Source organism: Prionailurus bengalensis, chromosome B3 (genome assembly GCF_016509475.1).
Source record: "Prionailurus bengalensis isolate Pbe53 chromosome B3, Fcat_Pben_1.1_paternal_pri, whole genome shotgun sequence".
Taxonomy (NCBI): domain Eukaryota; kingdom Metazoa; phylum Chordata; class Mammalia; order Carnivora; family Felidae; genus Prionailurus; species Prionailurus bengalensis.
In genome coordinates, this window is record NC_057355.1 from 61,262,137 (window position 1) to 61,277,633 (window position 15,497).

The window sequence follows — 15,497 nt, forward strand, 5'->3', positions numbered from 1 at the left end:
CAGAATGCATTTCTATCCGTATTTCCTAGGTTTTTGCCTATATAAAATCTTATAATTCCTTAGGTGTAGTGTTTGACTGTAATTAGCTCCCTAGCCATGTTAGGCTATGGTAGTGAGCTTAAAGGAAGGCAGTGAAGGGTGGTAGGGGTGAGGCACAATGAGCACTGTCATCCTCTTGGACAATATATCTTAGGTGAGGTCAACACAGGGTGTCCAAGCAAGGTAGGATCAGCTTTGTTAGAGGAAAAGGAGCTGCTTCTGCTGGAATAGAAGGCTTGGTGGAATTCTGTTGATCACAGGTAGTGATTTAAGTAAGTTTGCCATGGAATGCTGTGGTTTATTACCAGTTGTGTAGTTTGCTGGGTCTGCCACAACAAATACCCCATTGGGTGGCTTAAAGTACAGAAGTTTATTTTCTCACAATTTTGGTGGCTAGAAGTCCAAGATCAAAGTGTCAGCAAGTTTGGTTTCTTCTGAGACCTCTCTCCTTAGCTCTCAGATGGCCATCTTCTTGCTGTATCCTTACATAGTCATCCCTCTGTCTGTGTCAACTTGTGACCTAATCTCCTCTCCTTATGGAACACTATTCATATTGTATTACGGTCCACCCTAACAACCCCATTTTAACTAGTTACCTCTTCAAAGGTTCTACCTCTAAATATAGTCATTTTCTGAGGCACAGGGGGTTGTGGCTTCAACATATGAGTTTTTTTTTTTTGGGGGGGGACACAATTGAGCCCATAACACTAGTATCTTATCCTCTAATGATAACCAAGTCCTCGCTGCTTTCAAATCCGGCCAAAGCAGCTAACCAATCTCATATTCCCATCCTAGAGGGTCTGTTGCCTATACTTACTTCTGATACCAAAGGCTATATCAACCAAGATTCAACTGTACAATAAGGAAAAAATTCTGGGGGCGCCTGGGTGGGTCAGTCGGTTAAATGTCTGACTTCATCTCAGGTCGTGATCTTGTGGATTGTGGGTTTGAGTCCAGCTGTGCTGGCAGCTCAGAGCCTGGAGCCTGCTAAGGATTCTGTGTCTCCTCTCTCTCTGCCCCTCCCCTGCTCATGCTCTGTCTCTCTCTCTCTCTCTCAAAAATAAACATTAAAAAAGCAAAGAAAAAATTCTGGCTATTTTAAATGGAAAATAAGTAACTTAAGATGGGGGAATTGGGAGCTTATGACATCATTGGAAGCACTGAGGTAATAGGTTGGGCAGCCGGTAATGATCCCTAGAATACTACTGCATGGTGAATTGAACTACTATTGCAGCTAGAATCAGGAAGTTGGATAATCAGAAGTCACTGTGGCAACTGCTGGGCTCCAAGATCATGCCATATTAGCTCCAGAGATGAATAAACTACTACCCTAACTAGTGTGCCTCTAGAGACATTCTATAGCTGCCAAATCCATGCCAGCAAAATTGGAAGCTCAGTTCTAAAATCAAGATACCTGTAAGTGCATCTGACTGGTAGAACCTGAATTATACCAGAAACTAGTTACATGAGAGTATGGGAAGTGGAGGAATGTATTTTTTAACTTTCTTGTTACTGCAGTAGCCAAAGGCCCTCTAGAAAGAGGTTGGAATGGAAGCAGAACTAATACAACATATTTATCACACAAAGCTAGTTATCATCCTGACCCCAAAACATGGCAATAACACAGAAAAAGAAAACTACAGACGAATTTTACTTAACACAGATGTAAAAATGTTAAAAGGATCTACCAGTAAAGTGAATCCTCCAGGATAGTAAAAAATAATATACTGTAACCAAGCACACACACACACACACACACACACACGCGCGCGCGTGCGCACGCATGCATGTGCACCAACCTAAAAAGCCTTGAGAACAGTCTTTTTAAAAAAAAATTTTTTTTTAAATTTTTGAGAGAGAGAGACAGAGCGCAAGTGGAGAGGGGCAAAGAGAGAATGAGACACAGAATCCGAAGAAGGTTCCCAGCTCTGAGCGCTCAGCAGAACCTGACACAGGGCTCGAACTCATGAACCCGTGAGATCGTGATCTGAGCCGAAGTCGGATGCTTACCCGACTGAGTCACCCAAGCGCCCCCAAAACAGTCTCTTTTTAATTCCAGTTTTCTAAGTTCTTGGCATATAGGAGCAGCTGAATGACTAGACCTATTTTGAATTTATGATGATTCTACTATCACTGAAGTACTTTTCTCCTTATAATCTACTGACTTGATTAAATTTTTATGGAAAAAGTAATCTACATAAAACTATGATAATGATATAGTGAAAATTAAAGCATTTGGCATAAACTTATATTCCTTTAGTGAAATAATATGAAAAAATAACAGGAATCAGCAGGCAGAACCAGTGAAATATCACTGGAAAGAGTATTGAGAACTGAGGAAGATACTGCAGATGTAGGAAAAATGCTTTTTGATCTCCAAAGTTTTTGTTTCACTTAGACACTGATGATTAATTTATCTTTGACATGTTACATTTCTGAGACTACCCTTAATTAAAAGTGAGCCTAATTGTATAAATTGTGGTAAGCACGGGAGTTTGGCTAGTACATTAGATCTCTGGAGCCCTGCTGCTAATCTGAGTAAATTAAATAGCTCTCCTACTTGTTCTCAAATTCTACTTGTTCCCAAAGTCTGGTTGATGAATCATTTCCTTTGCAAGAAGGACAGCAGGGCTCAAAAGCTCTGCTTCTGCTCATGAATAAGTGCTGATAAATCAAATGGTGGAGAATGGACAATATATAAAAAGCATAAATGTATCCCCAAATAACTGAAAACTGACTCTGCAAATGATTATAGCTTCGAATAGAAAAAACAGGAGGAACATGCAAAATCTGCTACTCAAGGTATAATAAAAGACCATACTGAGGGTGTATCCAAGATCTCTTGTTCCTTGGCTTACCTTACGGTGCGTGGCTTGCTTGTGACAACATCAGGAACTTCATACCTGGGTTTCAGGGGAGTTTCTTCATTGATTTTAAGCCTGAAAATATTTCCCTCTATACCATAAACTTCAGCCAGAAGAGGAACCTTGGAACAGACACGAGATTAGTTTTAACAGGTTATTACACCAGTGATGGCCAGTTCTCGAGTCAAATTACAATAATTAGAAACTATGTTTGAATTATTATAGGCCAAGTAAACTGGAGACAATGGGAATCATGAAGGAAATAGCTCCCCAATCTTTGTATTTACTTGTTTGGCTATACTTGTGGTACAGCAAGAAACACATTATATGTGTTCTTAAAAAAATTTTTTTTTACACTTATTTATTTTTGAGAGACAGAGAGAGAAAGAGCACAAGTGGGGGAGGGGCAGAGAGAGACTGAGACACAGAATCCAAAGCAGGTTTCAGGCTCAGAGCTGTCAGCACAGAGCCCGTCATGGGGCTCGAACTCACGAAACCGTGACCTGAGCTGAAGTTGGATGCTTAACTGACTGAGCCACCCAGGTGCCCTTCATTCTATGTGTTCTATGGCAAGGCAAACCTATAATTGTCCAGACCAGGACCTTTAAAAATGAGAGATCCCTATTAATAATTATACTGAATGATAGGCATGAGCTGAAACTGTTTTTGGAAAACTGGGACATGCGGCCACTTTATCTATGATAAACTGCAGGTGTCTTAGAGTAAGGGTTTGGTACTAAAACTAGGGTAACTGGATTCCAGCTGAATAAAAGATGAAGGATAACCAACCACAGAATGGAAAGGAATAGAGAATAAAATAATGGTCATTCGGGTTCCTTAGGATAGATGCCTGAGGCTTGCTGCTTGATTTTAATCAAGGCACTTCCTGTACACCTGGGAATAGGGCCTGGGGAATTTTCTCTAGAGGTTGGGATGTTCTCAGCTTTCTTAAGAGGCAGGGGAACTTAAGTAAAATTTTGCCTATAGTGTGACATGGAAGCAACACAGAATTATTTAGACTACAATATTTGAGAAATAAAACACAAAACAACAACAAACCCCAAGAAAATAGAAATGGCCAGATTTAGGTTACAAAATGAAGCATGTAGATCAGAGAAATATGTATTTTTTAATATGAAGTCATCTTTATTATAATTTAGAAGTCCGTTAGAAACAGACATTGATCTTTAATAAAAAAAACTTCTAGGATCTCATGGGCTTCTGTTTCCCATTTAGTTATGTAGTTTAAAAATCCACTTTACTTGAGAATGGTGGAAAAGGCCAAGTAGTATCTTAGTTTTTGTTATGACAAGTTTTCTTCTCATAGGCATTCTGGAGTCTTTGGGAATTTTAATGGACCTGCCCATTTCCAATGCCTTCTGTGATTCCTTAGAAATTTCAATGGGCACCTGTCCTACAGAACATTCTTTTACTCTACTGATTCTTAAGGTATGAGTCTAGGGCTATGCCTGAGAATTTGCTTTTCTAACCTATTGTTCTCCTTTGATTTACTCTAAATGGCAGTTTTTAAAATGGGTCAAATGTGCCCAAGCTTCCAAACCTGCATGCTTATCTTACAAAAATAGCACTTATCATTCACTTTACCAACAGTCCCCGCCAAATAAAGTTCCCCAAAGCATAAAGTATCAACTGCCAATGTTAGGTGAAGCCCCTCCTCTTTCCCCAGATCATATTATTTGGAATCCTGAGTGAGAGCAAGCAACTCCAACACAGAGCCACAATCTTTCTCAAAAACTTGATCAGAGAAATATTTTGAGAGTTTTCAATTGCTGTGCCATGCCTCAGTGGTTGATAGCAAATCCTTCATTAAATCCTTCATGTGATGCCAGATTCTGGTTACAACTGGGTCCATGTACTGTTACTGTAACATCTGTTAAATCAAAGGCTAAGGAGGGCAGGCTGTGTGACATAGTGTAGAACCGGGTCAATGTGGTACAAGTAAAATAGGAAGCAGGGAGAGTATCACAGCATTAAAATAATGATATTATTGGAACTTTGCCTCTTTGGGAATGTAGAAAAGTAGTCAGGGCACTTACGTAGTGACCCGACACTTAAAAGAGTGACCACGTAAATAGTGCAGTGGCTCTGGCTCCTTTTACAGATAATTCTTAAAGTAGGGTTATAGTAGGGGTGCCTGGGTGGCTCAGTCAGTTGATCGTCTGACTTCAGCTCAGGTCATGATCTCACGGTCCATGAGTCTGAGCCCCATGTTGGGCTCTGTGCTGACAGCTTGGAGCCTGGAGCCTGCTTCGGATTCTATGTCTCCCTCTCTCTCTGCCCCTCCCTGCTCGTGTGCTCTTTGTTGCTCAAAAATGAATGTCATAAAAAATTTTAAAAAATAAAGTAGAATTATAGTAGAGTAGCAGTGTAATTATTTTTTCTAGCTTTATTGAAATAAAATTGGCATAATGTACAAATTTAAGGTGTACATCATATTGATTTGATACTTACATATTGCAAAATGATTACCACCATAGCATTAGCTAACAACTGCATCATATCACATAATTACCATTTCCTTTTTGTGATGAGAACATTTAAGATCTACTCTCTTAGCAACATTCAAGTATATAACAGAGTATTATCAGTTATAGTCACTATGCTGTACAATAGAATCCTTAGATCTTACTCATTTTGTTTAGCTGGAAGTTTATACTCTTTGACCAACATTGCCCTTCCCCTGCCTCAATCATACTGTAATTATTCATTGTATGTTTAACATTCTTTTGTAAATTTAATTACTTCAAGTGTGCCATCAGAATTCTAAGATTTAAAAATGTGTCCAAATACAAATAAAGCTGAAATTCTGTTAGATTATGTATTGTCTCTGAAGCGAGACATAGATTTCCATTGTTCTCTCAAATTTAACATTTATTTGGCATCTAATATTGTGATGTGCTGTGAAAAAGATGACTAAACTCTTAGAGGAAGACTGCAATTTACAGATAAAATACATAGTAAACATAAAGCATTTTATAGGTGCTGAGATGGAAGGACAAGGACAGTGCTGTGGGAGAACAAGGAGAGAGAATATTAGTGATGACTGTAAGGAAAGGGGTTCTGGGCTGTCTCTGGGGGAGCAGGACCTTCAGAGATTAGCTGGTCTCTGGGTAGGCAGAATGAGCAAGCACATCTTAAGCAGAGGGCACACAGGTTGCCTACATATGATGAACAAATTGCACCTAGTTTATGCACTCAGAGATCTTCCCAGTTATAGTGAAATAACTGTCTTTAAAAACAATTTTTTTTTTTAAACCAAAGACTGGTCTGTATGTTCTGTTCTTGAGGCTGCAGCTCAGAAAGAATCCTAATTATATGAGGAGGCAGATAATAACCCTGCTTTTATTCTAATGACCTTATACAACCAAACATACGAATCAGAGTCAAAGCTCCATTTTGTTTTCATTTTAGCTCAATTAAGCAAGTGGTTTTTTCCAATAGGTAATCCTTTTCAAGGTATTCAGATTCATTCAAACCTCCTACTATTACTAACATAGCTCTCATGGTCCAGGCATATAATCTCCTTAGACATTAGTATGCTTTGCTTCTATGATCTGGCTCATGCTGTTTTTATTGACTTAAACAATTTTTTTTAATAGCAGATTTTCATTAGTGCAATAAATAAAGCTACTTGGGTTAAAGACAGTGGGGAGACTCAGTGCCCCTGCCTTTGAGCCCCTCCCTGAACTGAACTTTGAGACAACTCCATGGAAACCTGGGCTCTGTGGTTGACAGTTTAAAAACCACTTCTCTGGGTTTCTCAATTGCCAGTTATTTTTCAGTTCTCCCACCAAAACCTTGCTGTGTCAAAAAGTGGGGACATGAATGTTATGTTCTTCTATCTAATACATTAAGAATTTGTATACATTCCTCTTCTTCTTCTGCTTGGACATTGGTGAAAAAGTAATACACAAATAATTATTGAATCTCTTCTTCCTATTAGGATTGGAAATGACGATGAAAAAGTATGTTAACTTACAGAAGCTAGATTGCTTAAACTAGGAGTGCGTGTTAATACTCAGAATACAGTAAGTTACACTCAAATTGCAGCAAGATGGATTACTGCAAAATAGGTGAAGAAATATATAATTAAGCATTTTAAATAATGAGACAGCATGGATTTTGCTCCTTAAAAGTATTTAAGATGTGCAAATGTCCACCTACACAGAGAACATGAGATAAATCCTCAGAGAAAGGAGTACATTTAGAGGTTCCTTTTAGCACTACAAGCTTCTATTTGGTTTTTCATAAACCTTTATTCAGAGACTCCCTTCTCATAGTCTGAGAAAGAGTACAAATCCTCTTTTCCTATTTATTCTATGCTTAGTAAAAACAAAACCTGCTAGTCTGTCATCCATAAGTCTAGTTTTATGTAGTTGTTTTTGTTTTGTTTTGTTTTGTTTGGCCACATGGATAAAAATACCACCAGGTTGTAAAAACTATGGTGCTAGGAATAGCCCTGTCTTTGTACTCAAGTAGTGGACTGATCACAATTATATTAAAACAAAACCTGTTATTTACCCACAACTGGGAATCACAACTAGTAGAGATTGTTCCTGAGTTAACAGAACAGCAAAACCTGCTAGTAAAGGAAACTAAACATGTTGCCATAGAACACATATTTAAATGGCAGTGGGTATTAGGAATGGAAATTATGACTCCATCAACTTCTTGATGGATATAGATCTTGCCTCTCCTCTGGTACCAGGTGTCTTCTCTATACTCTAAAGAACAGTTAATCTAAAAGGCCTACGAGAGTGAACAACAACCTCTCCCAGTTGTTGATCAAGACCTCCCAGAATTCAGGGTCCTGGGGTGGCTCAGTTGTTAAGCATCTGACTTCGGCTCAGGTCATGATCTCACGGTTCGTGAGAGCGAGTACCACATCGGGTAAGCTCGAACCCCACTTCAGGTGAGCCCCACTCCTCTCTTTCTCTGAAAAAAAATAAAAATAAAAAAGACCTCCAGCATCCAGAGGATTGTCTAAGAGTTCATTAAAGTGCTGTATGACACTAACTGCTCCTTCCACTGTTGCAGCCAGTTGGTTTATTATTCCCAAATTAGCTGCCTGTTCACGGCCACTTCTGCAGAAACAGTACTGGCTAACAAGTTGTAGTTCTTCCTCATCTGCTGAGGATGTGGCTGGCTGGGTGAAATCCCATTTTCATCCGGCTTAGATGCAAAGGCAAGGGGTAACTTCATGGAGGTGCTCAGAGATATGCCTGCATCCTTGGAGATGCTGCTAGAAGTGTAGTCTCTAGTGAAAACTTGTAAACAGGCTGTAAAGAAAAGTAAACATGTTGCCAAAAAGTCATCTATGTCATAAGAAAGCATAAAAATTGGCAATATAAAGTAGGTCAAAGGCATAGGTCTATTCCAGGTTAGCCTTGCTAGCAGTGCTTTTTAGCTAGACTTGGAGGACAGAATACATTTCTCTGCTCTGAAGTCACAAGACTAAATCTTCTGTTTCTCAATCTAGGTCAAATTTTCACTGAAGGTAAAAAATCGGTAACAGAAAAAAACAGCTCCAAAAAAGCAGTCAACATTTTACCGTTAACCTTCCTTTAAGATTTTCTTCTGGAAGCCTTTTTATCAAATATCTACCTGATTATTTTGTTCTCAGGAATACTGAGAAAGATACTATACTGGGGCCCTATGTGAGAGAACTCATGCGTTTTAAACTACAACTGCCTTTTCTTCAAATCCTAGATGTCTTGACCTAGAGACAACACACAGGGAAACACTTCAGCTTGTTCTGTAATATTACTGTTTCAGGAACATCATGTTTGCTATGAACTGAATTGTGTATTCCTCCATGTCCAATTCATATTTTGAAGCACTAACTCTCAATATGATGGTATGTGGAGATGGGGCCTCTGGGAGGTAAACAGGTTTAGATAAGGTCATGAGAGTGGGGTTATGATGGGATTAGTGTCCTTACAAGAAGAAACCAGAGAATTAGCTCTCTCTCTGCTATGTGAAAATGCAATAAGAAGGTGGTAGTCTATAAGCCAGGAAGAGGATGCCCACAGACACCTTGATCTTGGATTTCCCAGACTCTAGAACTCTGGCAAAGAAATATCTGTTGTCTAAGAACCCCAGTTTATGGTATTTTGTTATGGCAGTCCAAGCTAAGAAAATGCTGAATGAAGCTCGGTTCTGTTTTCTGGTTGCTTATTAAGGGGTAGATTGGGGGAAGAAGATTGAGAAGAAGGATTTCAAAAATTAACAGTAGACCTTGACAACAAAGTTACTGCTTTAAGAGTTTTAAGGGTGTGGGAGCAGGCCGACACTAAGAATCTGCTTCATCAGTGAAATCTGAGAACTGCAGCTGTGAGCTGAATATGATCTCTTAGACTCTGGGCTCTGTTTCTGTGAACTTGAAGTAAAAAGCTATCATTCTGAATAGGTAGATATGTGCAGCTTGTTTTAAATCTCCAGACCACACCCATACCATATCCTAACGTGATATCTCCCATGAAACGCCCATCTTATCCCAGAAACGACCTCTAAAGCAGGCTGCTTGACTATACAGCAAGCTGGATACAAGGTTCAGACAACTTTGGAGATTACTGTCTGGATCTTTGTTGCCCATATTAGACTGACAGAGGACACGAAACCTTAAGTCCCTATTCGTCATCTCAACTCCAAGTGACAAGGAAAACATTAAATTGGAATTCAGCCCAGAATTTCAGGGTGACCTCCTAAACATATACATGTATTTGCTTGAGATCAGAGCATGCAGATTCTCTATGCAGCCCCAATATTTCTTTTTAAAAAATGTTTATTTTTGAGATAGTACAAGTGGGGGAGGGACAGGGAAAGGGGGGGGGCGGTGTAGAGGATCCTAAATGGGCTCTACCATGACAGAACCTGATGTGGGGCTCAAACTTACAAACCGTGAGATCATGACCTGAGCCAAAGTTGGATCCTCAATCGACTGAGCCCCAAAAGCCCAATAGCTGAGCCCCGCAGCCCCAATATTTCTAATACCTGAACATGAAGTCTCTTCCAAGGGGGCCACAGAGTTTTCAGTCCTGGGAGCTATGTTGCTGATATCCTGGATAACCTACCCTTGCTTGTTAGGGCTTCTCAACTCCCTTCTGAGCCATGTGCTGTCTGTGTTAAGATCTTGTGGGTCCTCCTGGACTGTGGCTTCTTTTTTTTTGGAAGGCATCCAGATCTGGTGGGCTCTGGTTCTGACACATGACCTGAACAGCATTGTCTTGCACGTTTTCAGGCTCCAAAGAGGGATGTGTGAAGAGAGCTGATCTATAGTTTTGCAAAAGGCTGCGTGTGGGGATCCACCACTAACTGCATTGGTATCAAGATGCATGAACACTTGTATTTTGGTCCACAGGATGCTTCTGCCTCATTTACTTTGTTTCACCATGAATCTTCATGACAGTGGATGTTCAGATGCTCAATACACTGAAGTTCTCCAAGGATGGGAAGAGATTCTTGCCTGACTATGGGATAGGTACAACTCTCTGGGTTTAGATACATTAGAGATAGGAAGATGAGCAAATGACAAAAAAGAAAAAAAAAAAAGAAGAATGGAAGGTACCTGACATCTGGTGGCAGGCTTAATGACTCCTACAAGGTTTCTAGTAGACTCCTTGCATTTCCCAGAGCCAACTGCTTCTGCTGACCCTGAATACAGAGGTTTGGCTGGGTCTCAGGCTATTAGACCACATGCAAATGGCAGGTGGCTCTTCAGGAAGGAAATCAGTGCTGCCTCATATTTTCCCATGAATGGCTATCAAACTATGCTAAAAAAAAGGTAATTAGTGAAGACTTGGATCAGTTTGTAGAGGACTTTCGGGGTACCATGAGCTGAGAACTCAAAGGTATCAGAAATGCCAAGCAAGGGGGCAAATTCCTCCAGAAAAAAAGAGGTAGTATAAAAGCAGCATTGGGGGAGCGCCTAGGTGGCTCAGTCTGTAAAGTGTCTGACTTTGGCTCAGGTCATGATCTCAAGGTTCGTGAGTTCAAGCCCTGCGTTGGGCTATGTGCTGACAGCTCGGAGGCTGGAGCCTGCTTCGGATTCTGTGTCTACCTCTCTCTCTGCCCCTCCCCCAATCATGCTCTGTCTCTCTCTCTCAAAAATAAACAAACATTAAAAATTAAAAAAAAAAACATAAAAGCAGCATTAGGTTTCAGAAAAAGGTTAAACCATCCCATTTGTGTAGTTAAGAGAGATGAACTAAGTGTACCGCTATCACAGTAGCTAGAAATTGGAAACAGGAGAGGGACCGAGAACACAGTCTGAGTAGAACTGTTCATACAATTCTAGCCATTATTTTGAATTCAGGCAAGAAAAGTATGTTAGAAAATTCCACATCTATGAAACAGCTGCATTTTCTAAAACTTCATAAAGAAAGTAGCCGACCTCACCGTGCAATAGATCCTCATGTGTGGGAATAAAGCTGGAACGCTTTGCTAAATTAAAGGCCTAACAAATGTTATAGAGAACCCCCTGATGTTGTAGAGCAAGTTTTTCTTCTGTCTTCTCTGAGGAGGTTCCCTTGTGCAGCACCACAGGGCGAGAGCTACGGTCGCCACAGGGAGATATCTCACAGCTTTGGAGTGAAAGGAGGAATTCCTTCTCAGTCATCTGTTAGGGAACTTACACTTCAAGGCTTCAAGTATGTCTTTCAGCTATAAGAAGCAAGATTGGTCTGGGAGGCCTTAGAAGCTTCGGATGCCTTTAGAAGACAGGGAGGATCTGGAAGTGTGGGTCAGGCTGGTAGCGCTGTACTTGCGCATAGCCATTCTTCCTACCTTAGCCCATACAGGACTTCCTCTATGGCTGGCCCATCTGAAGTATCGGTATGATTTGACAAGTGAGAAAAAGTACTTAAAATACTGCTCTAATCCTTTCAGGATATAGTAGCTAGGGTGATCTGCTAGTGAAGCAGCTCAGGAGATGGAACACTTGTGACTTAGGTTTTCAACTCCATAGTCCCTTGTTCCTCTGGTCCACCCACATTTTGAGGTTTGGACATTCACTCAATCTGTACCTTCCTCAGGCCACACGCTCAACTGTACAGGGTATAACAGTAATAGAACATGGATGCTTAACAGAGTTGATAGACACAGGTGAAAACACTGATTACTAGCTATGTGACTTAGAACAAGTGACTTCCTAGTCACTTTTCTGTATTATGAAGACTAATTAAAAGGAAATAATATTTGTAAAATACCTAGAAAAGCATTTGATACGCAGGCAGTCTGTAAGTAAATATTCACATTACTTTTAAAGTACTAGTGTACATATGAAAAAGATCACATTATTTCTCCAACAAAGTTTATTTTTGAAGCATGCATAGTTTTAATTAGCCTTTGTGGAAATTTACTTCATTCAAACCCCATTTAGTATGGAAACAATTTTCTGTAGAAAATACTTCTTTTTTACCTTAGTTGCTTCATTGAGGATTTGGAACTTGGTGCTGTCTTTGCCTTTTGTGGCGGAATCTAGTAATGCCTGATAGGTGGACTTTGTGGAGAGCTGTTGTTTCTGACGCCTACAGATACAGAGTATACAAATGCCTGAGAATTATTTGTGACTGTCAGCATTCAGCAAACTATATTACCACGTGGAAGTCATTAAAATTCACTATGATGATAAATGTATTGGGCCCAGACAGTATTAGTACTCTAATAAAGCACTAACAGAACACTTTGTTATTAGAGTGCTAATAAAATACTAATGAAATTGTTCAACATAACACTGCTCTAGGATGGCATTTTGTCCCCTTTATTGAAAAGGTGGGGCAGTTTTCTTAGATGATATTTATTAGCTTGTTAAGTTCCCTTCCACTTTCCATGAAATGTATACTTTAAGAGAAACTCAATAAATTCTAGTAGAAATCCGGTATAATCTAGTGATTTAACAAAATGACCAAGAGTTCCCTATAGAATTCCCTCTAAGGCACCTATTCAGAATTTAAGTGATCTGATGTTCTTCCTTTAGAGCAGTCTGAATAAATTAGAAAGTTGTAACACAGGATACAATTTTTGTGAAAGTAAAATGACCAAAAATTGTAGTGAGATACTCAACAAAAATATTTTAAAGAAATATTTTTTCAGGCTCTGGGGAAACAGATCATCTTATACAGTGGTGATGAGAGTACAAAACAGTACAAACCCTATGAGGGGTATCTGGTAATAGTTAAAATTTTAAGGGCATTTATTCTTTGACCCAGTCATCCCATTCCTGGAAATTAATCCTATAAATACTTATGCATGTATAGGAAGTGACATATATATAGTTTTTCATTGTGGCAGTCATTTTATAGCTGAAAGATTAAAAACAACTCAAGGATCTAGCAATAGGAAGAATGAATATATTATAGTACGGCTACCCAATGGAATACTATACATCTATAAAAAGGGAGAACAGTCTCTACATACTCAGGATAAACTATTTAGCATTAAAAAAAAAGAAGCGCATAACAGCATATATAGGAAGCTACTTGGTATAAGAAGGGCAGTGATATAGGAATAAATGTATTTATGAAAAGAAATAACGGGAGGATAAATAAGAAATTGACAAATCTGGTTATTCAGAGGGACAAGATGTGGAATAGGGTGGCAGGGGACAACCATGGCGGTAACACTCTTCAAAGAATATCTTTTTATATTATTTGACTTTTGAAATATGTAAAAGTACTATCTATTCAAAGCCATAAACACTTTTTTTTTAAATTTTTTTTTAACGTTTTTATTTATTTTTGAGACAGAGAGAGACAGAGCATGAACAGGGGAGGGGCAGAAAGAGAGGGAGACACAGAATTGGAAGCAGGCTCCAGGCTCTGAGCCATCAGCCCAGAGCCCGATGCGGGGCTCGAACTCACGGACCGTGAGATCGTGACCTGAGCTGAAGTCGGACGCTTAGCCAACTGAGCCACCCAGGGGCCCCCATAAACACTTTTAAAATATAAATTTATTAAGAAATTTAAATAACATAGTAGTGAGTGTATAAAGGTGAAGGTCTCCTGTCCAATGAATTTCTTAATGACTGTATTTCCTAACTGACTCTTTCCTTAGGAAGCCTATAAACATTACAATGTTGCAATGTTTTGATCTAGGTAATATTATTTCCTCTCCTTACCTGTAGAAAGCAATCTTGCTGCAGTCTTTGAAAACGTTTTTATCCACAGCTTCATCTTCAACACTAAATAAAAAGACATTTTAAGAAACTTACTTTCCACAAGGTTTGTGAATCCAATTTTTGTTCCTTCTCTAACTGTAGCATGAACGTGGGTAATGAACTTTTGCAATGCAAAATTGTGTCATGGCCATAACCTAACATGATAGCATGTGTGCTGCAGAATAACATCCTTTTGTAAATCACTCAAGGTAAACAACAAAATATCAAGTTCTGGGATTACTCTGAAAGCACTGGAAGAAGAGTATTGTCACTTATGAGGAAGGGTTCTTTTAAAATAATGACTGAAGGCTATGACTACAACAATAAAATAGGAAGGAGCAAAAGCACACACACAAAAAAAACCCCACAAAAACAAAAATAATCCACTCATTTTTTCAACAAAATATTTGCAGAATATTCTTACTGAGTGCTGGGTTCTGAGGAAGATATGGAGGACTGTGTCAGAGCTTCCTGCAAGAGCCTAGCAAACAAGCATGAATCAACCTGACAAATGCTTTATTAGAGGTATGTGCAAGGGGCTAGAGTAAAAACAGAAACAGATGTAGGAGGAAAATCTGTTACTTTCTAAGATAATGTTGACAATCTAAGAGCCAATTTTTAACAAACCAAGTTCGCAGAAGAGCTGTTTCTGGAATAGAACACGAACAAGATGCATATATATTGCTACTTGAGTATATGTATTTAAATTATCCTCCAGGGACACCTGGCTGGCTCATTCAGTGGAGCATGCAACTCTTGATCTTGGGGTTGTGAGTTCGAGCCCCATGTGGGACATAGAGATTACTTAAAACTAAAATCTTGGGGCCGCCCAGGTGGCTTAGTCAGTTGAGCATCCAACTTCGGCCCAGGTCACGATCTTGCTGTTACCAAGTGTGAGCCCCACGTTGGGCTCTGTGCTGACAGCTCAGAGCCTGTAGCCTGCTTCTGGTTCTGTGTCTCCCTTTCTCTTTGCCCCTCCCCCGCTCATGCTCTATCTCTGTGTCTGTCTCTCTCTCGAAAAAAAAAAAAGTCTTAAAAAAAATAAATTAGCCTCCGTATGATTAAAACAACTCTAGGCTATAAAACGAAAAAAAAAACACACTTGCCTTCAAGCAGACATATTGCTGAATACGGCTGTAATCAGCATGTCTATGATTATGTAGGAAACTATGATTGAACACAAATTTCAAGATATTATGAAAACAAGCCCACACAGATACACTTGGCTGTACTAAAAAGTTGTTTTCTTGGAAGTAATCAAATCTTTCACTAACATAGTCTGTGTCACTGTTTCCTTTAATCAAGCGTGCAAAGATTAGAGAAATTTGCAATCCTTGCTTTTCAGCTTTGAAGAATGAACTCTGTAATAATATAGGAAGATGGGGGTGTAGCCTGAAATTCATGTTAGGGTTCTGATC

General features: G+C 39.4%; 1 protein-coding gene across 5 annotated transcripts in view; it reads right to left on the reverse strand.

Moving 5' to 3' along the window:
- GANC (glucosidase alpha, neutral C) overlaps positions 1–15,497 on the reverse strand; it is a 75,472-nt gene that overhangs the window by 58,742 nt on the left and 1,233 nt on the right. For 2 of the 5 annotated variants that reach the window (XM_043554161.1, XM_043554158.1), the window contains exons 2-4: positions 14,041–14,103; positions 12,343–12,451; positions 2,898–3,025 (exon numbers count right to left, since the gene is read on the reverse strand). Coding sequence is in view for 4 of the 5 variants with exons in the window: in XM_043554158.1 (XP_043410093.1) it covers positions 2,898–3,025; positions 12,343–12,451; positions 14,041–14,103 (300 nt within the window). In the remaining variant the exon portion in view is untranslated. Of the gene's footprint in view, positions 1–2,897; positions 3,026–5,284; positions 8,204–12,342; positions 12,477–14,040; positions 14,104–15,497 lie in introns of those variants that run through there. The other 3 variants (XM_043554160.1, XM_043554159.1, XM_043554162.1) reach the window with 2 other exon arrangements.